This window comes from Tachypleus tridentatus, chromosome 6 (genome assembly GCF_004210375.1).
Source record: "Tachypleus tridentatus isolate NWPU-2018 chromosome 6, ASM421037v1, whole genome shotgun sequence".
NCBI lineage: Eukaryota > Metazoa > Arthropoda > Merostomata > Xiphosura > Limulidae > Tachypleus > Tachypleus tridentatus.
The window spans coordinates 85,625,646-85,652,651 of NC_134830.1; the positions used below are offsets into that span (position 1 = coordinate 85,625,646).

The 27,006-nt window shown below is 32.6% G+C and overlaps 1 protein-coding gene across 19 annotated transcripts; it reads left to right on the forward strand.

The window, feature by feature from the left end:
- Positions 1–2,643: 2,643 nt before the first annotated feature.
- Positions 2,644–27,006, forward strand: LOC143252950 (uncharacterized). Of its 19 annotated transcripts, none has more exons than XR_013029262.1 (6): positions 2,949–3,413; positions 8,330–8,456; positions 9,212–9,629; positions 16,005–16,180; positions 18,862–19,025; positions 23,690–27,006. XR_013029262.1 is itself a non-coding variant. In XM_076505880.1 (6 exons), the coding sequence occupies exons 4-6, from the start codon at positions 16,012–16,014 to the stop codon at positions 23,727–23,729; spliced, it is 384 nt and encodes a 127-aa protein (XP_076361995.1). In that variant the 5' UTR covers positions 2,988–3,413; positions 8,330–8,456; positions 9,212–9,629; positions 16,005–16,011; the 3' UTR covers positions 23,730–27,006. The 19 variants fall into 19 exon arrangements, 9 of the variants coding, with proteins under 9 accessions (XP_076361993.1, XP_076361992.1, XP_076361991.1 ...); XM_076505880.1 differs by having other exon boundaries at positions 2,988–3,413; positions 18,867–19,041; XR_013029263.1 differs by lacking the exons at positions 2,949–3,413; positions 23,690–27,006 and adding an exon at positions 2,649–2,798 and having other exon boundaries at positions 18,862–23,675.

Below are 27,006 nucleotides of genomic sequence, written 5' to 3' on the forward strand. Positions count from 1 at the left end.
GTATTTGTTTTTGTGTTAGTTCAACTTCAGTTTCTTCATTTGTAATGCTTGGATGTCAATCAAAAGATTTTAAGTTTAGTTTTGTTCCTGGTAAGTGTATTGTGATAGAACCTGGTGTGAAGATGTCTTAGGGTCAATCCTTTAAAAGGAGGTTGAGGTCATCGGTCTCTTTCTTTTTTGAGGAGAACGTCGTCTATAGCTAGTCATTTTATTACTGCAGTATTGGCTTCCAGTTTACATTTTGTTACTTAGGCTGTTAATTGTGGTTCATGATACTTGACTGGGACACTTTGGATAATAATAGAGTGCTATGGAATGTGCTTTTATGCCGTGTTTATCTGTGCACTCGTGTTTGGTGTATGTGATGTTAGTTTTCTTTGTTTTTCTGGTGTCATCAGAATGAAGTCATTTTTGTCTTCGTTCGCTTCATGAGTTTCTTGTGAATGTTGTTGTTGTTTAACTTCGTTTGCTTGTTTTTGTTTTATTAGTTGTATTTGAATGTTTGTATGTTCTTCATTGTGTGTGAATATATTTTTCATGGTGTTTAAGATGTGTTTGTGTTTCAGAGTGTTCTTTTTCTTGAACTATGGTTTTTATAATATCCACGTTCAAGTTCTCTCTTTGTGTTTGCAGTTTAGTAGTCTAAGTACGTTTATTTATTTCTCTCCTTTTCATTTTATAAGCGTAGTCCCTTTTAGCTGACCCAGCATGGCCACGTGATTAAGGTACTCGATTCGTAATACGAGAGTCGCGGGTTCGAATCCCCGTAGCACCAAACATGCTTGCCCTACCAGTCATGGGGACATTATAATGTAAAGGTCAATCCCACCATTCATTGGTAAAAGAATAGCCTAAAGTTGGCGGTGGGTGGTGATGACTAGCTGTCTTCCCTCTGCTATATTAGGGACGACTAGCACAGAGAGCCATCAATACTATTCACTTGTTCCGAAAACTACCACTGATCTCAAGCGTGAGATGAACGTCAATGCCTGAAAAACTCTCTGCACAAGGAGAACACACAAAATATTAATTGTTTGCAGAACGTAAGCACTTCCACTGAGTTTTTGTTGCCTGTGATTTACCTTCCATTGTTCTTTGAACGTTCATTTTGACTTTCTTCTAATACTTTTGCATAATATTGTATATTAACATAAACTTCAGTAATATTGGTGTTTATCTACTTTTGTATTAGATTTTAATTTAATGTTTTTATGTGCTTATGAATATTTTATATCAAACAGCTATAATTTAATTTCACTTGTGTCGAAGGTAGTGTTTGGCTTCAATGGTTTGTATAACAAGTCTTTGTATAATCTACTAGTATTGTTATAATCTGATATTATTACTACTGATTAGCTTTACTGTTAGATCGTAGTATGATGTTTTTACTCGTTTCAAGTAATATTATATGCGTGTGATTTCATCTGAATTTAAATTGGAAATCCACATGTAAACAAACTCGCAACATTACATACAAAGGTGTCTCTGTATGTGGGTGACAGTGATCTGAATCTGCACAGGGGCGGCAAAGAAGCACGATCCGACCCTGCTAACTGGCTACTCATTTATTTGTGATTGTAATGCTACATGTTTTAGATTAAAACAATATTACCTTTATTTTAGGAGTAAAATATATTTTAGTTTTTAGTTATCAATTTATTTGACTTACAGGAGATTAGTGTGAGATTATTGCATATTTGGAAAGTAAATAATGATGGTTTTGAGTTGGTATTTAATTAGCATCAGCAGTTCATTTGTTAAGCAGTAAATGTCTATAAAACTCGAGGAAAGATTTGTTTTTCCACACTAAAATAAGTTGTTGTTATTGTTTTTCAAATGTGCAAAGGGCGACCTTCACAGAAGTCTATCGCATATAATCAGATCCCTTTTCTAAGGCTGTAAGTTGGTATTGACTCATACTCAGTATCTGATCCATTTGAGAGTTTTTATCATATTATTCTGGTGGATGAAGTCAGTCTTCTCATTTAAGTATCCATGATACAGATATCTTGGTTTTCAAGGCACTCGTATCTTCGTCACTTCCCGTATGAGAGATTCTGCTTCTTTTGGGTCTGGCCTTTCTTAGAATCCCTTCTTTTTTGTGTTCCTTTCTGTGGACTTTGACAGATCAATGTTATATGCTCGGTGATCCACTTCTTCGTTTATCTTCCTTTATCTTGGCTTGGCATGGCCAAGTGGTTAAGGCACTCGACTCGTAATCCGAGGGTCTCGAATTCGAATCCTCGTCACATCAAACATGTTCGCCCTTTCAGCCGTGGAATCGTTATACTGTTACAGTCAAATCCACTATTTGTTGATAAAAGAGTACCACAAGAGTTGGCGGAGGGTGTTGATGACTAGCTGCCTTTTCTCTAGTCTTACGCTGCTAAATTAGGGACGGCTAGCACATATAGCCCTCATGTAGCTTTGCGCGAAATTCAAAACAAACCAAACCTTTTATCTTTTCACTTCTTACTATTGTGATGGACAACTTATTCTCCCATGACCCTGGGCACCACAGGCATAATTTACAAGGGGCAGTAGATTGTTTCCCTCATTTCTGTAATATAGGGATATATTATTTGTTTGGAATAACTATTTTCCTCTCAAATACTTGTACTTAAACCCAGTTGTAATAACAAATGAAATTTGCACTAGGACGATGTAGAAAGTCGCGTAACGTTGCAGCTGCTTTAGTCTTGACAAAACTTGGATGCAATGTCTCAAACACAGATCGGCAGTTGGTCATTGTCAGCTAAGGAAGGAAAAACAGAAATCACCTGTAGAATGAACTAAATGTATGGTTTCGAAATAATAATAAATTGTGTTTCGATTTTACTGTTGTAAATTTGACATAATATATGTGGGACAATAGGATCTATTTGTAAAAAGTGATTCTCTGTAGTATTAGTATAAAACAACAAATTAAAGATAGTTTTCAAAATTAATTAGAAAACTCGATGTAGAAATTTAATTATAGTTTTTGAAAGTTTTTTATTTTTGTTTATTTTTAAGTCAACAGTACCATTTAGCCTTAAGTTATGAGTGTTGTTGTGTACTTTAGAGATTGTTTACAGTACTAAATGAATAAGTTTATTGAACATTAAGGCATTATATAAAGACATAAACGAATACAACTATAAAAGTAGAAACTGAGAAAGTTATTGTCGAAAACATATTGTGCAATTTGTTGTACAGGGGAAGGATTTCCATTCGTGTAATTAATGTGGATGTAAATAAATAAAATTACTAATCAGTGATGACATATAAATGAAGTTACTATTCGTTCTTGAGTTTTGAAGAGAACAGACTTACGCCTGAAAATAAATATGTAACTTGTATTATCAACAAAGTGGAATGAATGTGTGAAAATTTATATGTAACTAGGAACTCGAAGAAGCCAAGAATTCAAGGTATTTCAAGGTGAAATTGTTTAGAACTGAGACTGAACAGTTAAGAACTCTTCCGCTTGTAAGAGTTAGTAAAGTAACATCGTATTTTTAATTTTCATTTTGCTGAGTTAGGTACTCATTTAGCTAGCTATTTTTGTAAAACAGTAGGTTGTACGTTAATATTCCTGATATCTCCCAGTAGGACCTTCTATGTATTTGATTTTAGTTTTAATTTCTGTACAAAAAGTGTTGGTTTAATTGATAATCTGTTCCTTGAATTTTTTGAAGGCATGATTTTTATTATTTAATACAGTTAGTTGATAAAATTAAATATTGTTTTTTCCCTTTATTAAACCTTAAAAAGATTCAACATAGGTTAATATCTATAAGCTCAAGATTATGAGAATTGAAATGTATAAATAAATGTTTATATTATATATCTATATATATCAAAGCATTTTTCCTGGGCAACTAAAACAGTGTTCAGTGAACCAAGAGTTTATCATCTTAGAAATTAAATGTGTATTTTTTGTTTACAGAAATGAATAAAAACCCTATAACTTGCTCAGTTTTGAAATGTGGTCCTGAAGAAGAAAGGTCCACCTTTCAAATGCACTCATGTTATAGGGTTTTTATTCATTTCTATCAATACTTCTTGGACCTATGTGTTCTTCTAACACCATGAATATAGTTTACATAAGTTACTGATAATGTCAAAAGCAGCAAAGAGGAAGAAAATGAACATAAGAAATAAGACAAAGTAAGAATCCTTAGGGAATTTTTTTCCAGGTTTTGCTACAGCCCTTGTTTTAAAGAGATGCTATGCTTTTGATGCAGAAGAGCTATCAGAGACAAAAAGTTACTGCTTTGGAAAATTACAAACTGCATTTGTATTCTCAAGATCTAGAAATTTGAAAAAAGCTGTAGAGAGGGTTGCAAAGCATTCTAATTTCTATTTGCATAAGGTATTGGTGACAACTGATGTTCATCAAGCAAGACCAGTAGACATCCATCTCTCTATTGCATTGGTGTTATAGCAATGTGTGGCAAAATATTGCCTGTTGAAGATTGTGAGTACAATGTGGTGTTTTGATATAACAAAGGTTGGCTTTTAAAAGTCATAAGTAAAATGAGGGCAATCTAAGCCAGCTGTTGAAGTTTAAGTTAGAGGATGTTCTCAAACTGTATATGTGGTTGACACATAATCAGGATTAGACATGTTCTAAAATTCAAAATGAGATCCTGAATTTATTGGGCGATTCCATTGTGAGAGATATTGCAGAGCAAATTACTTCTCTGCTAATGCTCCAATTTAACAATTAAAGCAAGTGGACTTCTGGAAATATTTTAGAAGGGAAAAATGGCCCTTAGATGAATTTTAACCACTGCAGTGATGAGAAATTGGAGTGCTTAAACATTTCTTTGCAAAAGAGAGCACAAATAATTGCTGAAATGCTTGTTGCAGTGGCATGTATCAAAACCTTTCTTAAAAAAACAAAATACAAAGAAAAGCTTTAGTAAAACATACAGTCAAGCAATGGGATTAATCAGCTGCTTGAATGTCCAGCCAATTCAAATGCTAGACATGAGAAAACCATTCAAGTGCTTTATCAGTGAGGCTGTTGCCTATGTACCAACATCTCCTTTGAAGTAATACAAACTTTAAATGTACAGTTCAGAGAGTTCTTAACCAGAGAGACCTACAGACTCTTGAAGAATTGGAGTGAGTTCTTCTTACCAAAGAGACTGACAATATTATGTACCACTACCTAGGGTTAACCATGAAGTTATTATGTGTGCAGTCAGCTATGTTCATTTCAAAATACACCTACAGTTCCAGCACTGAAACTGCAGCAATTTTGAAGAACATGTTCCCTGAGGTCCATGACCTTTGATCATGTAGAAGCCTTTGTGAGGTTGTCATTAGTTGTTCCTACCTACTTTCTTGAAGTTGAAAAGAGCTTCAGCACCATTAGAAAACTTAAGGCCTTGATTTGTAATTCTATTAAACAAAGTTATCTTAACAATATAGTTGTTTGTCACATCTTCTAAGAATAACTTGATCACTTGGAATAGAAACTATTCTGCCAGCAACTTATTTCTGCAGATGATCAATGCAGGGATATTTTATTGGAAAAACAAGGAAGTTCTTGTTATCTACTGGTCAACAAGGATAATTTGAAAGTTAACCACAGAGTAGGTGTAGCTATGATGAAAGAAAAAAAGTCCTTCCTAGAATTGTAATGTGTTTTCTTCCTGAGGCAAGCACAATTATGCTTCAGAATGTTTTTTTTTTAATACTATGATAATGTTTATTTTGTTTGTATGCCAAAACAGGAATTTTTATAATAAGGGGGGCATTCTTGATATTGCCATATTTTGCAAAGTTAATATTTGTACAAGTTGTAAGAAATAAGGAATTAATATATAGACATTACACTTGCTGCAGCCCCCCAGTGGCTCAGCGGTATGTCTGTTGATTTACAACGCTCAAAACCGGGTTTCAATACCTGTGGTGGGCAGAGCACAGATAGCCCATTGAGTGGCATTGTGCTTAATTCAGAACAACAACACTTGCTGCAACAACAAATATTTATGCCGTTACAAAGAGGTACAGATAATATACTAAATTTATTTTACATAGTTCTTATTTTTATTGATAAAAATAACATTAACATATTTTTGTTCCTGCTTTTTTTCCCAGGACATTTTAACTGGATACATTTTAAACTAAAATTTATACTGTATCATTCATTGAATCAGTAATTTAGTTTATTTTCTTTTAGTTTCTCTGAGTGTTATTGATGTTAGTGTTATTGCTCTTTCATTAATTTTGTTGATACTTAGATATTGTGCAAACTGTAATATGGCAAGCTAGTTCTGTTGAAAGTATTCAACAAGATCTTTGAAAATTTTAAAGATTGTAATTTCAATATTGATATAACTTATTTGGTGAATGTTTTGCATTGATATAATATAAAAAAACAGAAAATAACTCTGTTACTATTATCTTTTTGGACAATACTCCATTTTATATCCCAGTTTCACAAAATGCCCCCCACACATTTGAAACAAACGTTTTTTGTTTCTTTTTCCATGCTAGGGACTCATTTCTCTCCATATCACCCAGAGTTTCATCTATTTATAGATAACTCTTGACCAGGTGAGACACATTTCTGCACATCTTCGCCACTCTGGTGTTTTATATCCAGTAGAAAGGTCCATCAACATATCTGAAATGTTGCAAGTTCATAGGGTCTTCTACTATTTTCAATTATGTTTATACGTACATCTTTTTATTATCTGTTTATACAACCTTAGTGTTGTTTCCCATATAATTTGACATAGAGATGCTCACTTTAAAGACCTCTGCTATCTTGTTCTAGAATTATTCATTTGGACCCTTGACAATAACTTCTGTTTGTTAGTATTCATGAGGTTAAAGCTCTAAACATAATGTTGGAATGACTGTTTTGCCCTCATCAGATCCTTTCAACAAATTGGCCTTTACATTGTGTTATGTATCAGTAGATTTGTTCCTGTTATGGAAATTTTCTTACTGATATGATTTAGACTTTCCACAATGCTAGGCTTCAATTCTTTTGTCATCCTATTTAACTAGCTCAGTCAAGATTTTACACTTCAGTAGCCATTACCTCTTTCATCGTGGAGTATTATTTTTGTCTATTCTCTTATGTGCTGGGCAGTTTTGCAGAGTTTTTTTTACACTGGTGCATCCACCACTGTCTTCCTTCTCGTCTAGCTCTTCCTAATATATTTTTCTTTGGGGTCTATCCATTTTTATGATACCAGAATAAGAGAGGATTTGTCTATGATCTTCTGTCTTTTCCTTAGCCATCTACATTTCTTTCTCCAGTTCTAATGGACCTCTTCAGGGTCTTTTTAATCAGTTTCCCTCCTTTTCTAGTTCCTCTTTAAGAATGAAATCTTGGTTTTGTTTTCAGAGTCTTCAAAAATCCTTCATTCCAACTTTGACCACCTGCTCCCTGTATCATTTTTTTTATTACACTGTATTTCTTCTCCTCCTCATTTGTGATACATGGTGCTTTAGTACTTTTACCTCAGACACCTTTTACAACCTTTTCCTCAGGTGTAGATTGAACTTATTTCTTGATTGCTCCTTCCAACCCAAATTGGACTATCTGTCTTTTTCAGTCACCATTCAGTTTCTTATCTAGATGTTTGTTAAGATTTAAGTTTTTAATATAACATCCAGAGAAATAGTAACAAAATCACTTAAGACAAATATTAGAAGAAGGAAGCATAAGAACCCATGAAATAGTCTCTTATACTTGAATACCTCTGTGTCTGAGTATTGTCATCATGTAAGGGATAATAGAAATTGTAGGTCAGTTTACTCCTTGTTGGTGCTCACTGTTGAAATGGAGTTTTCCTTAAGATTACTTTTGTAACATCTATATTTTTGCCTTTCAAATCATACTGGATCAGCAACAACAACAACAAAAAAGATTATTTAAATAACCATTAACATGACAAATCTTGCAGCTTATTTGTGATAACTCATTGCACAGAATATTGATAAAGTGCCTTTTGCTCATGAAATAATTTCTCTTTGGTTTGTGCTATGGAAAGTTCCTCTTGTTAAGAGATTATATCCATTTCTTGCAAGTAGTTCTGTGTCAGTATTAGTGGTTGTTTAGAAAAGGTCATATTTTTAATTTCTTTTTTAATGCCAACCCCTTCACCATATATCCAGTGTGAATTATAGCTAATTGTACTGTGGAGAGGTAAGTACTGTAAGCTAAAATTAGCATTTTCCATACATACCTACAGAATTATCTACCCTATCTTTCCACTTTTTGTGTGTGTATTTGCCTTGTCAAGAATAAACTTTTGGTTTACCCAAAGTGCTCAAGAGGAATAGTGTGCAAAGAGATTTTGTTACTCTCCTACAGGTGAAGGTGGTGTGATGTTGCTTAGAAAGACAGATTAGTATGGTGCATGTTATTATGTGCTGGGGTGAAAACTATTTCAAGAGTTTGATAGTAGTACCGAAGCATTGGCTAATTGTTCTGTGGAGAAGTGAGTATCTTTCTGTGATGCATTTTCAGACAGGGAAAAAGTTAACATTTAGGGCTCAAGTTGAAAGAGTATACAGTGATAATCACTGAAGCTTGGTTAGGTTTGGAAAATATTGATAATTAAAATTATTTTGAATTTCCAGGACACAGGCTTTACTAGTGATAGATTTTTTGAAAGAAGGTGGTAGACTGACTTTTCACAAAGGACAAGATTGAAGACAAAAACAAATAGTCAAGAGATTCAGTTTATTTAGGTTACAGTCAGGAGTTTGAAGTGTAGAAAATTCTTAATTAGCATTTCATAGAACCTATAGGACATGTTATCAGGCAGATGATGTCAATGAGAAATTATGTAATGTGATCAAAGCTTTATATAATGATTATATAACAATAAACATCATAGTTGATTTAGACATATTGGTTGGGATTGTAGGGAGGGAGGAGGGGGAGGTTTGTGTTTCAAGAAAGTTAATTTGTGGAATAGTGTCTGTCTGTAGGTGTAATGCTGTTGCAACAGTGGAGAGGTTTTAAGAGGAAAGTGGATGAGTATTTTAGAGATAAGGACTGAATACAAGAAAAGTTTTCTATATGTAGCTTGGGGTATTGTCATATTAGAAAAGGGAATAACTTAACTGGGCCAACTAAATCCTTATTCTGTAAAATTGAAATTTTATATTAACTACATAATCTTTAAAACAAAAATAAGTAGTTTGATTAGTTGAATTAGTTTTTCAAATAATCGTTTCTTTTTTCAAGTAATGAATTTGTCAATGGAAGAGGATTCATGCAAAATATCTTCAACTTTGGACACTGCATATCCAAAATCATATTGTTTTACATTTTCACAAATAGACTGGGCTAGAGAACATGAAAAGATTTTATCTAAAAAGAGAAATGAGAAGAGGTTACTGGAAGTAGCAAGAAGCTTACAGACACTAAATCAACAAAGAAAAGATGTAACATATAAAGAACAACACAAATTAGTTTGGACCAAAGAATATATAAGGCTTCAAGAACAAGCTTCCAGAATGGATCATGAGAATTGGTATAAAACTATGTATAAGAAGGAATTGTGGGGTGAAGATGCTATGGAAATCCTTAAAATGATGATGAAGTTTGATGAAAGCAGATTAGATTTTAAAGAGAAAATAGTAGATCCGTTATAGCTTTTGAGGTAATATTGCTAATGAAACATAATTCAGAAGTGCATAAGAAGTATTAAAGAATGTTAATCCAACATATTTACTTTTCTTTAGTTTTATAATATTTTGCATACAGTTTGCCATAATTTTACATAAATAACCTATTCTTTAATAATACAGAGTATACATCATATCTCACAGATTAAAATTACATGTTTTATGCACATTAGTATAAAAACATAATGAAAAGGATGTCTTCTTGTGAAATTTGTGTTTTTGTGGCTGCCTTTATTTTATTAGTATAATATTACTTTTTTTATTTCAATTCATTTCCAGGAAATAAGAAGGGTACATTTGCCCAATTGAAGCTACTCCTGTTTTGTACTACAAACTACATACTCATAGAAACACCCTTTTTATACATATAATCTTAATCGTAAAATACTCATTCAATCTCTTCTTAAACTGCTTTAATGCTTCAGCTTATACCACACCTAAAACAATACTATTTCATAGTTTAACCACCATTAGAAAAGCAACACTGCCTTAAATAGTTATATGTGAGCTATCCATATCTGAAACTTGTTTATTTTCATGGTATTCTAAAGCATGTGGGTTCAACAGAAAAAGTTAGCATCAGAGAAAAACTCAATAACCCATGTGCCTTTGGAAAGTCTTTTTGTAAAAGCACTTTTGTTGTTGGGTTTCTTTTATGATTCAAACTTGTATGATTTGTAGTTTTATAGCCTGCAGGGTTGTTAGAATATATTACATGAAGATATGGATTTAAAATCTATAATAATAATAATAAAATATAAATTTTTCCCAAATGCTCCTTTCTTCCATCAAAGCATGTTGAGATTTTAGGTGATCCTTGTTTGATGACCCTGGTAGATTTTTCTCTGAACCTTTTGAACAATTCAACATTTTGTTTTAAGTAAGCTACACTAAACACATTGTTTCAAAGAGACCCAGCACCTGTTAGGTTGTAAAGGTGTTTTATCTAAATTTAGCATTACTACTTCTTCCTGCATACTTTTCAAAATAAGTAGAGTATGAGGACAACATTTTCTCAGGGTCAATTTCAACAATCTTATCTGATAGAAATCCATAGGTGCTGCATCCAGCAATGAGGCTGGCGTGTATACATGTGAAATGGTATGAACACCAATTTCATTCTCTAGCTAGTTAAGGTATGTGATAATTGAGGTGTGACTCTAAGCTTTATAATGGTGAACCAGTACTCTGCTGTCCTTGTAAAACTGTTATTTCTGTGTGATAATATTTACAAACTATTTTTAACAGTACTCTTTGTCATATAGTAACAGTGATGTACATGATGTATTTACTTTGGAAGGGAAATGCTACAACATGTGATGTTGCCTGAGAGAGAAAGTCAAACACAAAACCAAAGGGAAAAGGACTTTCAGAATACAGGACTGGAAGGGAGCACTGTATCAGATCTATTAAGGCAGTATTATTGGAGAAGTCACACATCAGTGCCAACAAAATGCTGGACTCAAGTGATGAAGTTGGCTAATGAGTCAGTTGGGAGAGGTCACCTAAGAGAAAAGATGGTGGACAGAATAACTAGCAATTTGCATTGGACAGGGACTATGGGAAATGTGAACAGATTCTGCTGGTGATGTGATATCTGCTAAAGGACAATATCTAGATGGAAGGTAGCCTGGTCAGACCACTAGCACTTCTATTTGACAAGGGTAACTACTACATGCTAACAGGAGTCAGTTATGCAACACATTACCCAGAAGCCATATCATTGCTGACGATAGAGATGGAGAAGGTAGGGTTTCCATAAGAAGTTTTTGTGACAGAGGGACCCAGTTTATCTCAGAACTCATGTAAGAAGTGTGCAGACTCATCACCACTAAGCAACTCTTTACCATCAGATACAACCCAAGATATAATGGACTTTTTGATGGTATCAGGAGAGTCTTAAAAAGTATGCTAAAGACTTTATGCCAAGAGAGATCATGTCACTGGGATAATTACCTGAAGGTAATATCATTTGTTTAATGAGAAGTCCCACAAGCAAGTGTAGGATTTTCACTCAACGAGTTATTGTATTTAAGAACAGTATGAGGTCTGATGCAGATATTGAAAGAACTGTGAACAACAGAAGAAGAATTAGATGTGAGGAACACATATTAGTATATGTTAGACCTCAGAAAACAACTGGAGGAGACCTGTCAACTCGCTTGAGAATGTTAGTAGTTAGCTCAAAGCTGTCAGAAGTACTTCTGTGACAAAAGGCCAAGGAATAACATTTCAAGGTCTCACAGATGGTCTTGGTTCTGCTACCCACAGACAACAACAACACTTACCCGATAGGAAGTGACCAACAGAATGGACTATAAGGTGAAAGTGGATGGTAAAGAAGTACTTTGATGAAGAAGAAGACCTAATTGATGTAGTTATTTGAGGCACATATGGATATCATAGGTTTATCTTTTATAGCTGCAGAACAAAAAGACTGACTTTGTTACAGAAGATGAAGATGAATTAGGCTTAAGACTGCTGGGTGGAAATGAGATGTAAAAAGACATAACATCACTGAAGAACTGATTGGTAAGCCGAAGAAGTGTACAATATATACTGTGCTAATATGCAGATGTCTTCACAGATAGACCAACCAAGACAGACCTTGTGCAGCACAAAACTGAGACTACCACTATGGATCCAGTCAAGATAAAACCCTACCAAATACCTTATGCAATGAAAGACTAGATCTAGCAAAAAATTGAAGAACTGTTAGAAGCTGGAATTATTGAGCTTTCAGTTTTAGCTTTCTGTTCACCAGTGATAATCATGAAGAAGAGTGATGGCTTAAACTGCTTTTTCATAGATTACTCAAAGCTGAAACTTGTGATGAAGTTTTATGTATAGGTAACCCAGTTTCCATCATGGTTAAACTAGACAGGGCAAATTTTATTCCAAGATCGACCTTAGTAGTAGTTATTAGAAGATCACAGTAGAGGCAGAATTGAAAGAGAAGATACCCTTTGCAACACTAAATGAATGTTACCAGTTTAAGACGACACTAAATGGGTTAGTGAAGTCAACAGTGACATTCAAGTGCATGATGAGGAAGATGTTGCAAAGAACCACCAACATTGACCATTAGGTGGATGACATTCTGACCCACACAGCCAGATGAGAAGATCACCTAAAAAGACTTAGCTGTTTGGGAGAGTGAGGGCAGCAGGCCTAATCATCAGACCATCTAACTGCAAGATTGATTATGCTATGGTGAACTTTTTTGGACACAAGGTAAGCAACTGACAAGAAGCTGACCTGCTTTGAAGCCATCAAGGGGACTGCAACTGTTTGTGCAGACTGTATGAGTAGACTCTGTACATCAACTGAAAACAATCTTTGTATACAGTATAGAAAATATTTTAAATATTTTTCTTAAAGGTGGGCTTACTGTTAGATATGCACAATTGTTTTAATTTAAGTATAGTACAATTGATAAGTTTAATTATTTTTAGAAGCAGTACATAACTGTGTGAATATGTTATGTAGTTTGATTGTCATAAATTGGCAATTATTGTATTATTGTATCATGTTACTTGAATCTTCTACGTTTTTCTCAAGTATTATTACATCACAATATCTTATACTATGTGAAAAATTCTAGGTCTCATTTGGAATATTTATAAATAGATGTCTACAATGTAGTTCAAATAAAACAAAGACAGTGAGAGATATAGTAAAATAGATCTATACTGTGTGTTTGTAAGTTTAGCTATAAAGACTATATAGTAGTTTTTGTTTTTTTTTATAAAGACTTACATTAGTGTATAGCACTGGTATACACTCTAAAATCATGCATATTGTAATACTAGCTAATGTATATTGCCATTTGTGCCCAGATCATTTTCCTTATCAGTTTTATTTTGAGTTTTCCTAGTGGGCATTAAGAGTAATGTTATTATAACCAGTATGCATAATCTCATTTTTTAAAGTTTAAAAAGCATTTATAAGGGTGTTAGCTCAGGTAATCAAATAGTCCAAATCTCTATAAAACTAAAGTATCATCTGTACAGTTTGAAATAATTCTGAATTTAGTATCACCTGCAGACTTAACTGATTTACTGCTTATTGCATTATCAATGAAGTTATTGAATATAAGAAGTAGCACAGAACCTTGAGGAATGTCACTTGTATTAATTAGCTATGCACTATGATTTTTGGCTTAATAATAAAAACCTTTTTTCTCCTCTACCTAATCATGTCTAAGTCCACTGAAATAACTTATTTTCAGTTGCAAGATGTAATGTTCATAAAATTAATTTTATCATAAACATACAAGTATATCAGATCCACAGCTTACCCTGGACTAAATTTTTCTGTAGCCAGGCTATTAGCCAAATGATTTTTTTGGTAGCTAATTTTAGCCAGATAGATTTGATCCATATCCAACCCTCCAGCCAGTCACATACGATAAGACAGTCAAAGAATAAATGACAACTAAGTTCTTATCATACATTTTATTTCAATGAATTTATCATTTATCAAATTTATTATAAAACAACAGTTTCACAGTTACAAAGTTCAATGTTTTTCACACACAAATCATTACAATAATGACATGGGAAGACGAGTCACTAAATTAAAAGTAATTGTTATTACATGCTGCTAAACAGGGGTCTCTCTAGACTTGCAAACCAGGGAGAAGTTTTGCTCTAATATTACAAAATTATGGAAAAGTTTACAGTCAATAGCATTCTTTTCTTCTATAATATAATCTGTATAAGATGACTTTTCCTTGAGCTTACTAAGGGTGAGGTTTGGTCTGTTTTGGGAGACCACTTCTCCCAAGTCTCTCTAGTGAGAGCCCTGCTTAATAAAATATATATCATCACTCAAACATCACCAAACTAAACTTGCACCATTAGATAATGTAATTACACGTGTGAAAGCCATCACAATCTTCGTTGTCGTCCTTTAATTATAGAGCCGCTAATCAACCACATATAAATGAGTTATTCGCGTCAAGCCGTTAGGTTGCTGTTGATTGAACAATTTTTCACACATTTGTCGATTCTGACCATGACCTTGCATGAATGCAGACGGGTTATTGATTTTTATCTGCTTACCGCATTCTTGCATTAAAAAAACGTTGATGTTGTGAACCAATGTAGCATTTTGTAAACAAACAGTGTTTCGACGGTATATTCGCCAATTACAATTTTTCTTCGCCAAAAAACAAAAATAATAGCCTTTGGCGAATATGGCGAGCAACAGCGTGAGCCCTGAGATCTACTGCATTACTTATATCTGGACTAATCACAACACTTTAAAAGAAAGTTGTCAAATTCATAATACATGAACTTCCTGTTATTAATGTGCTAGTTATCTGTAGCAATATAAAATTTGACTAAACACTCATGTAGGATTTCTCTAAATATAGAAGTAATTTAACAACTACTGAAATAACTTTTTTTCTACTGTTATCATGTAGCTCACTTACTTTAACCTGTGGGTTGTCACAGTAGTATTCAGAGCTTTAAGTAATTCTCTTTTGTGTTGAAAGTTCACACAGGCTAGTTCAATTACTTTAGAACACCCTTTGACAAGACAAATTATTCTCCTTATTTCTGTTAAACTGTGAACCTCACTTAAATATTGCTCATTATGGTTAAACCAACAATCACTCAATCTAACTTATTTTTTCTAACATATGCTCACTTGGCCTAACTGAGACCTAGAACCTTCTACAAACTATGAAATGATAAAATGTAACAGGCAATGAGAAAATTATAGAAGGTTTGGCTCTTACATGTATATTTCACTTTGATAGTTGTTGATGTTAACTTGCAATGTGTTTATTAACTTATATTAAGGTATTGAAGATGTGTATCTTAATAAACCTGTGTTTGGAATCATGCAAAGTTACTAGAATAACATCTCAATTAGTTTTCAGGTATGATTAATCCTGAACAACCAGCACATCGATACAAAAGTTACACACAGCATATTTTCTGTATTATCACAATGTAAATTATTGATATTTATTATTGTATTAGATATTTTAAACAAATCTAATTTTAATTTTCATGGGAACCTATGAGAATTACCTGAATTTATTATATCCTCATTATGCAAAAAATTGTGTTAAAGTATGTTTAAAACACTACATTTTTAACACCCTCATATACTCAAAACAATAAATTGTTGCGTAGCTTCATTACAGTAATATGTAAATTCATGATCTTGAGTCTATGTGAAAGAACATTTATTTATTGGTTACTTTGTTTATTGTTGAAAAAATTTTAGAATGCATAATGATAGGAATAACTTCAGTATATTAAATGAATATGCATTCTTTACTTATTTTCCAGTTGATTTTAGAGTACTAAAAGTTTGTTTTAATGCATCAGGGAAGACATGCAAGAATGGCTTGACAGACAAGAACCAGAGAAGCCATTTCTGCCAGCTACTTATTTGAATCATCATCAGATTCAAGAAATTTTCAAAATTTTTTGGTATGATTATTTTACTATGATTCAAGAACTAGACACTGAACAGAAGGAGAGTGAAGAAGAGCTCCAGAAAGGTTAGATCAAAATGGTTCTAAATGCATATTACGTAAATTAGTTGGTATATATGTGACTGCAAGAAAATACTTTGCAAAATAATTTATTTTCATAAAACTATATTTTAAAGAAACTTTATCCACATGAATTACTTTTTGATAATATTTTCTGCTGTCAGTAGGTGTCAATTTTAGTGAGATTAACACATATTAAAGACAAACTGATGAACAAATACCTACCTTTTCATAGTGTTTGTGTTATAGAATTTCAAATTTTTGTTTTCAGCCCTTTTGCCACCATCTGCCAAGGCCATGCTATCACATTTGTTGACTTGCATTCAACATTTTATTGAACTACTATTTTATGATTTATGTCAATAAGTTTGGAATCAAATTGTAGATTATAATTCAAACTTTAATAGTATATATGAGTTAATTTCTTAATTTAAAAGTGAATATTTAAAGAACACATCTAGATATAGATTTTAGTGAGCCACATACTATGTTGAATGCAGCACTGTTTAAAATTAGAGATATGTGATGCCAAAATACTAAGTCTATAATTTTGTACAAATTAGGAACTTAAATTACTAACATTGACAAGCTAGAATATAAAATACGAACCTCATATTTTTTTATTTTGCTTAGGTATAGCTTATGTACTGAATCAAACATGGTGGCCCCATTCAACTCTTTCCTTTTTTTGAAATGGCTCCTTATGCACTCTTACTAGTCTATGACATGTGAATGATCAATTAACAGCTTAGAATGTCCCCAGAGTGGTTTTCTCAGCCAATTTAATCTTTGAAAAGGTTACCTTGTTTATTTGATCTAAGATTTCAATGATGTAGGATGTGTCTTTAGTCTGCTTGAAGTTTCATATTTTTTAAATTCTAAGTACATCATAGTGTAATAATTTAGAATGGAATTCCATGGTATCAGTGTAGTATTTTATGATTTTTTGGTTATTCAACTGTATGTATAAAACCTAAAAAAAATTGTTTGATATCCTCCACACGTGAAATTTTAAAAGGCTTTAGCAACCTATGTCTAGCAGCATCCAAGTTCAAAGGTTGTAGTAAGAAGAGATAATTGTTTTCTTTACTTATTGATTTATTGATCTGTATTTTGAGAAAAATAAGTTTAATAATTTATTTCTAAATAGTAATAATCTATATGCATACATATAATGTAAAATAATTGAAATATGATTGTATATTACACAATACTAGTCCACTAAAACACAGCCAAGACAGGAAAGACTAAAGGTCAGTTTTATATTACTGGATATGTAATGTGTACATGTACACTGCATCAGTAAAAGTTATGTAATGTTAGCTCAATATGATTGGAAGGTCAATGTCATAAAAAATATACAGTGTTATGAGACTTAAGCTACTTATACTAAACATTTATATTTTTGTGTTATAATACATATTCATTCTAGCACAAAAAAAGCATAATTTACATATTTATTTCCTAATTTTTTATCGTAGTTGCAAAGTTGGTTAAGTGACAGACCCCACATAGTTAGAGTATAGAAAATAACAAAATATAAAGTCTTACTGAAAACAAATGTATTTTTTAATCATAACATGAAATCACTGCACTCAGACTAATAACAAAAAATACTATTTTCACAAACAAATCATTAGTAAAAATATTTCGATAAAAATCTGATTTTTTTTCTATAGAAGATACTTGTAATCTTTGCTGAAAGTCTACCAAATTTTGTGAAGATACACATGCTGAATCAAAAATTATAGTGCAGATACTTAACATGCAAATGTGTAGATGAACTCATATATTTTACTTAGCTTATTGCAAAAGGGTTACTTGAGTTGTGATTAATATACTCATTCAGTTGAAAGATGACTTATTTTTGGATTGGAATACTCTGTATGAGCATTTAGCAACTGATTATACTGTCTCAAATCTATATATATGTTCAAAATACTAATTTCAGTTGCATCATAACACCTAACTTAATAACAAAAATTTTAACAGTTTAATTTACAGTTTTAAATAATTCTCCTTTTTGGCAAAAGTTCACACAGGCTCGTTCAATCACTTTAGAAGCCAGTTGATAATACACATTATTATTCTTTGTCTCTGTTGTTACAATACAGATTGAAACTCACTTTAGATATTGTCTGTTACAGTTAACTTTCTTTCTGTATCTGCATATGTTTATAACATGAGATGAGAAAATTCAGAAATGTATAACCTTCTAATAACAAAAATGTTAAACATAAGGAGAAAAACTTAGAAGCTTTGAGTAAGATGATGTCAAAAATATTGTTAAAGCCTATTACAATAGTTAAATTGCATACAAAAAGAAGTTGTACAGGGTTACATAACAAAATTTGTTATAACCATTGCTTTTAAAATAAGTAACTTTTAACATTATTATTAAGAAAACTAAATGGTCATTAAATATTTAATTGCAAGGTAAACTAAATAATAACTCAAACTGAACAATCTTGTATATCTAGTAACGAATGTACCGTGCATTTCTCTTATAATATTATTTATTCTTAAGAAATTTATTACGTCTGTTGTGTAATATACAATATGCATTATGTTTTATTTGATCTTTTAAACAGTTGTGTAACTATCTGTTGCATTGCTCATAAGAATACCAAATGAAGTCAAGATGAAATAAGTTTTTTTCTAATTTTAACATTCAATTTGGTCTTTAGCACAGCATCTGCTTTAATTCAAGAGGGATGTTGTTATCAAGCTTCACAAAGAATACTAGGAAAATGTGAAGAATTACCTTTTTTGTCTTTACCAGTACATGATAAACCTTTAAACCAGCTTCATCAACTTGACTTAAGATGTGGAATAAAGATTGAACATTTGGGTGAAAAATTGTTAAAGTTTGTATTTTTTGCTTTCATATTCTGATTAGTATTTCTGTCATTAAACTTGTTACAAGTGTCAATGAAATTAATAGAAGTTTACACAAATATTTAGCTAAAGAACCAATATGGGTCAGTTAATCAGGCCTAAGTACTTAACCCTTGTATAATAAATACATGCAAGTTAAAAATCAGTTATCTGGTATTAATACACTGGTAATAGTTAAATTGGTTTGTGCATTTTCCACTCTTTATTAATATTGACATAGATTCATTATATATACATTAACTTTTATCTCCACTTTATGTAACTTAATGGAATCAAACTAATGATAATTTCACCAACTGTTTTAAAGAACCTTATCAATCATTTAGAATCTTCAGTTCTGAATTTTGTATTCTGTGAAAGCAGTTTATAATTAATGATTATAACTGTAAGTTTAATTTAAGCTCCACTGAACACTGTGTAAAATTCATTTGTTACAAGATAATGCTTTAAAGACAAATTTAAAAAATGTGATTTTCAAACTTAATAATCAGAAGTCACAGACAGGCACATGACATCTGCAGCACTAACAAAATGTTTTCAGTAGGTCTAAATTTCATTATGAAAATCTTACTGATTGCAGATTTTTTTTTTCCTAATTTTTTGTAATTATTTCATTAGGATTTGTAAATAGAGGGGCCTAAAAGCAGCAGTAGCGTGCTCTTGTGTAACTTTGCATCTTAGAAACCTACAGAATATTGATGGAAGGCAGCTTATTCCATCATTCTCACATCTGTATCAGACTTCTTTTAATAGTTTATCATCAGGTTTCAATACTAGAATTTTGTTGTTTTATTTAATGAACTTAAACCAATAACAAAAACAAAAAACACCAAAGTTATTTGGTATATTGTTTAAGCAAAGCATTTATAATTAGTACACTGTAATGGGCATCAACTGCCTATTGTAGGAAACACCCAAGCGTAGTGGATGGCATCATCTTTTATACTTGGGTGCTTTCTATAATATGCAGCTGTTGCCAATTTCAGAGTACTCAAGAACTTAAAAATTGGTAATTAGTCTTATCGTACAGTAATTTATGACATTTAGTTTGCACACTCTATGACTCATTTCATTATAACCCACAGCTTTCTTTAAGAATAAATCATTTCTATACATTAGTCCATTTTTTATTCTGCACATAAAAATTGTACTTTAGGTTGAATTTTGTTTGAAATTATATTTGGCCCAGCAAATTATTTTTGGTATTGAATGAGGGAGCTCCAGGGCATTGACATGTGGCAGACAAGAGATAACTCTGAAATGCTGCTTTTACACACCTCAAATTTGTAATCCTAATTAAATAATTAAAACAAATTTAGAAAGAAAACTTTCAGTCCAGTGAATTGTTATCTTGAACTTTAAACCTGTTGAAGACATTATTTTGTAACACCAGTGTAGAAACATTCACACTGTACTGTCAAACACAATTATTTCAAATATTATTTTGTTATTATTCTCTGACAAGGTACCTTATTTCCACTCACCTATGTAGATATAATTTTTCAATGCTGCCCTGTATTTTCAAAACTTTTTTTTTTCACTTACCTCTAGCATTCCACTCCCATGCATCCCTCATTTTACATGGTGTAACTGATTCTTGCATTCAGATTAGAAGATATAACCTCTGAAGTGGTAACTGAGAATCCAAAATTTATTATTCAAAATAAATTCTGAATTTGCAGTTATCACTTCATTGGTTCTATGAAAACATTTTCATGAGCTCATCATTGTTGGGCCTTGACTCAAGTTTGAGGGCTCACAAAGTTTGAAAAACAGTCTGCTAATTTTGGAAAGATGAGATGTTATACAGTTATAATTTTTGACTTTTTTAAAAATATTATTATATGTTGTTATTTGGGTTCAATAACATAAGTTTAATTAGATTGGTCAATATTCACAGTCATGGTTAGATTTGAAATGAGAGGTTATTTGTATCCTTTGTCCTATAATATTGGATTAGGCTTTTGTTATTGTAATTGATCTTACAGGTATGTTGAAAATTACATTAACTATTGTTTTTCTTAAATACATCATGTATGTATGCTCTTGCTTGATTTCATAATATAACATCTGTTTCACTTTTGTTATTATTTATTTTTTATACTTTTTAATATTATCTTAAAATATGTGGACCCCTTAAGCCAGGGTCCACACAAACTTCTTCTGATATTGTATTTACTTATTGTTAGGTTTGGTACATTTAATTTAGAGCTAATTGATATACTTTACCCTGCGCAACATGATTAAGCTTAACAAGTGTCTGTCTTATTTAATTTACACATAATTCATTTTACAGATAAATTGAGAATTACATCAACTAACGTATTTTCTTTAACACATAACATCTAATACATGCTCATTTCACTATACATTTAGTTAAATTCACATTTTAGAGACTATTTTATTTTTGCATTTCTGTATAATTTATACATTTTACAATTATTTTAGCTTGTGTGGACCCCTGAGGGCTATGGTCTACTCTACCTTCTACTGTTACTTGTCTCCCTCCTGTAACTGCCAAACCCAATTAGGATTATCTAGCTTTAGTCAGTTTTCCTCCAACTGATTATGGCTTGACAACCCAAGTCTATACAGGGGAAACTCCTAGACTTAGTTCAGCATTTTATAGATGTGTTTTACAGTATAATTTTACCCTTGTTCTTCAGACATTGTTTCATGATGAGCACTTTTATCTCTCTTTTTGGAGAGAGTACTTGTATGCCTTGCTTGATACAAACAAGCTTTGGTTTTTATTTACCTTTGCTTACCATCAGGCAGATTTTCTTTTTGATTCAATGTACATAGAATCCGTTGCCTGTATGGGAGGCAATCTCTGTTCATCCTATCCATTTTATCCCTCACCTAATTTTCCAGCTTTGTCTTACTTTACTGATTCTCCTACAGGAAATGTCTACCTTTCACTTCCTTTCTCAGGCATTCTACTTATATCTGTGGGATTTTTCATGGGACACTTGCTCCTCCTTCCCCTATTGTTGGAGCATTTTTCATCTTTCAGTTCTTTCCCTTCAAATGTAGCTTCTTTGTTTTTGGGTTCTTCTAAGGTAGAACGTTATATTGTATCATTTCTTTACTATCCACTTCTAATAGAGACTTACTGTTTGCTCTTTTTTACTACCAGTTTTTTTTTTTGGGGGGTTAAATTCTGTGCATTTAACAACATCAAATGGGTTTTCTATGGCACTATATATTTTAGTGGCTTTTATGTCTCATTCTGTGACACTGTCACTTGTATTCATGTTCCATGTCTGGCACTTTCACATCCTTTACTTGTCATACCTATGGGTTTCTCCATTTTTCATATATGCTTGATATTGATTACAGTTCTGGATAGATTGATCCTGCCTCAATCACTTCTTGATGCTTCTCATTTTGATACGTCATCTTTCATCACAATTGGATGGATAGTTTCTGCAAGATTGAGAATGCCCATGGGACACATTCTTATTTTTAATCTTTTGGGATACTGTTTTAGGTTTCCTTCACCATATACTTTAGTACCAATTCTATGCCTTTCTCTTCATACTTGTTTTAGTTCTGTACATCTTTTGTCAGGTGGAGATTTACACCACTACTTGGGTGTCTGGCTTTGGTTAGATCCTACCAAACAGGATGGTCATAATATACCTACCTAACAGTCTTTTCTTTAGGAAGTGTCTTTTTACACAAGTGTGTGTGTTGGGACCATCTGTTCTCCTCTTTAGAGCTTTCTGATATTCACACCATTATAGTTAACTATCTTACTGCTAGCATGGTTCTTATGCATTGGGTGAAGTGGTTTCTTAGGATGGACATCTCCTTTTGGGTCTTGCACATTTACAATCTTTTCAGGAGGAGCTGCACAACCTATGCTAGTGTTTTTTGGATTCTTCTCTTGATTTTCCTCCTTCCCTCTTGAACTATATGCATTAATGGCTTAACCCCTCTGCTACTAGAAGGTCAAAAGGCACATGTCATGATATTTTAGAGGGCTATTTTCAAAATTTTATTAAACAGCTATGCTATTACTTATGTTAAATGGATTCACATCAAAATGAAGGTTATATTTCAAATTTTAATATTGTCTGTTTTAATTTTGTAGTTTAAAATACGAAGAAAAAATTATAAATATAATTTTTTGCATGTTGCATAACATTTCCTGTTGTGTTATTGTTCTGTTTATAATTAACTATTTTTTCCACTCAATGTGTGCAGTAGGTAATGAATTAAAAACTCAGATTGGAAATATTGACAAGTTATCACTAAAAATAAGAACCTCATACCTCTGATTTGTTGAGATATAAGTATATATAGCCAATTTAGTAGTTTGTTTTCTGCTACTTTTACATTCTACTTTTTGTCTAGTTGCATATACTTTTATTTTTCTAAGAGATTATAACCAATAGAAATAGCAGTTACTTATGTACATAAATCTTATAGCTATTTGTAAACAGCTTGAGGGAGAAAATTGTAATTTTGCCTGAACTGTTGAAATGTAATGAATAACTTGTTGCTCTGAAAAGAGCTTTGTTGAAGGCTTTAATGACTGAAACATGTAGTAGGACATCTATAAAAATGTTTAGACAAATAAAAGAAACTAACCCAACTCTACTTTTTCAGATCATTAATCAAAAACCCTTATGAAGATGGATGTGTCTGAGGAGCACATTAAGCATATAATGTTTTAGGAGTTTAAAAAAGGCAATAGTGCAGAAGAATCTAAATGAAACATTCAAGGTGTTTATGGTGCAGAGTCTCTCAGTGAAAAGAAATGTTGAATGTGGTTTCAGAAGTTCAGATCAGGTGACTACAGCTTAAGTGATGTGCCATGTTCAGGTTGTCCTGTTGAATTTAATAATGACTTGCTGCTGGCTGCACTTGATGAAGATTGTGCTGCAACAGTTGAAGAAGTAGCACAAAAGCTTAATTCAACCCATTCAATAGTTCACTGTCATCTGCATGGAAAGGTGTTAAAACTTGGTAAATGGGTCCCCCATGATTTGGCAGGAGCCAACCTTAAAGCAAGAGTGGACATTTGGACTTCTCTGCACTTTCATGAATGTAACTCAGTTCTTTTAGACAGGTTAGTGACTGAAGATGAAAAGTGGATATTTATAAAAAATTTGAAGTGCCACAGACAATGGCTCGGTGCAGGTAAAATGGATCCCCACCCTAGGAAAGTCTTGTTAAGCATTTGGTGGGATATTGTTGGTGTGATCTTCTTTGAGTTGCTGCCACTCAATGTAATGATTACATCAGACTTCTATTTTCAGTAGTTAGAGCACTTGAATGTTGCACTGAAAAAAAAGAGGCCCATTTTGATCAATTGTAAAGGCATGACCCCATACAGTAAGGATCACATCTGCAAAGATTGAAGAGCTAGACTGGGAAAAACTTCCACATCCTCCTTATTCTCCAGACCTTGCCCCATTTGATTATCATCTATTCCGAAGTTTGCAGAACTACCTTGATGGAAAAAAGCTTGGAACATGTGAAGATGTCAAAACTATTCTCTCTACATTATTTTCTTCCAAACCCCAAGAATTTTATAAAAGTGGCATTCAAAAGCTCGTGAATCATTGGCAGGAAGTAATTAATAATAATAGATCATACATTATTGATTAAATAGCATTTAAAAGCACTTGAAATTCTTTCTCTTTTTCTGAACATAAAATCTGACATTACTTACGGGATGACATGATATATGTATATATATATATATCATGTCTGGTATTGTATGTATGGAAGCTGAAATTTCCCTATAACGTAGCAAAATACTGGTATTATAGATAGAGATTTGTACTTTGACTTTTTAGGCCCATAAAGGTATGTCTGCTGAACTTGTATTAATCTTCTAATTGTCTAAACTAGGGTAAAACACCAGCAAATTATGCAATACTAGCACCTAAAAAACTGAAGATAAAAATGTTTATAACAATTTATTAAGATGCAGTGCTCTGCAGATGTCTGCAGAATAAATTATGCATAAATGATATACATTGCTAAAATGAATAATGCACATACAAGGTGCACAAATTAATACCAAATTATACACATTCTGACATAAAATGTGTTCATATGATGATAAGAGGAAAAACCAGAATGAATGGAAAGAAACATAACTAATGTTGTGCACAGTAAAAACTTTGTCAATGAATGTAAGTTTACTACAAATATTTTAGACATTGTAAGCTGATTTTCCTACATGGAAGGGATCATAACTGCTGTATGAATAACAAAAGAAAACTTTACAAAATATTTCAGTCAAAATTTAATGTAAAAAGTAACCACTGTTGTAATTTGAATTACAAACATTAAAATATTTAGACAAAATGTAAACAAGGGAAAAGAGCAGACTTAGGTAAAAAATGAACTTCTTTGAAGAGCAACATAAATGTGATACTCTTCAAAATGTTTAACACAAAGAAATTCATTACACAATTTGTTTGATTGTTACTTTATTTTCTGGGAGGCACAATCTGCTTCTCTTCCTATGACTTCAGTCAACAGTTGTTGAGAACTGTCTGACTTGAGTAAGTCTCAGAGGTGATGAGTCCTGCACAGTTCTTGAAAGTGGTATACCAGAAGGATCTGGTTTGCTTTGAAATAGAGGTTCAATAAGAGCTCTGACAAGGTCCATTCTGAATGCCATCTGAGATAATGCCAGCTGATTGGCCTGTTGTTTATATATAATGTTAATATTTTATATAAACATTTACAACTGTAAATTCCAAAAGTAAAAAAACAACAATTTTTGATAAAAATGTTTTGCCATTCGTCCAGTAGAATAATTTAACTGTTGGTTATTCATGTCCACCCCTCCCAAAAACTTGTTGTATTCCACAATTAAGTGAGACTTTCTGACCTCACCATCCCTCCCTCTTCTAGTCACTGTTGTCACAGTATTAGAGCATAATGCATAAATGCCTTATTTGTCAGTCACCTTCACTGCTGTCAGAGGTCCACATTTAAAAAAAATATGTTTACCCTATCTGTTATTGTGGGAATTACAGTCTGTCTTTCCTGCATGTCCCACAAGGATAGATTTCCAATTTATTTGTCAAATAAACAAGGGGAAAAGTAAAAGTTGCCCATGAAAGCCTAGTGTTCTAGTCTGATGTACTTGACCATCAGTCCCATAACAACACTGTCTGCTAGAGTTGTAGCTGCCATTTGCCCCTCTTTGTCTGTGTATATTTTAAATTTCAGACAGTATCCACTCACAGCTTGATTCCCTGCTTGACAGATTTGTTTGGTAAATACTGAAGAAGCCAATTCTGTATTTTGTGCCTGTCATAGGGAAGTAGTGGACAACTAAAGATGGTCTATGATAGACTAAACTTAAAAATTTTAACATAGTTACGGTCAGTCAGTTCTAGGAAGAACATTAGTATTGTTATAGAAATGTAAGTAGGTGTGGATAGCTAAACACTTGTCCCTAGAAAATATGTTAGTAAACCAAAGATTATGGAAAGGAAGATAGGTAGACAAATAGTCAGAAAGAGAAGGATAAGGCTTTAGTCACGCTATTAAACATAAATATGCTAACATTTCAGAATTTGTAGCATCAGTCCATTTGATTTTTTCTTTTTTTAGTGGCACCTGTAGTTTGGAAAGAGGTGACCTGTCTGGACACAAGTTCACTTCTGTTGAATGGAAGTATGTTTATTTGTTCCTCCCTGATGATCTGTTCCCAAGTCCAGCTATCAATGTAGGCAAGAGGTCTCTCCTGTTGGGCAGGAACAGTTCTAGTACACACTGCAACTCCACCCTTTTCTAGTCCTGCCTCTTTTTCTGTGATTGTGATGGTGTAGCTTATCCAGGTGTACCTGGCTTGGGCGGTTCCTTTACACCTTCATCTGATGAAGACCTTCGAGCTACTTCTTGATCTGTCTATAGGACAAGACAGAATCAAAAAGTGCTGGTTCTGTTTTATA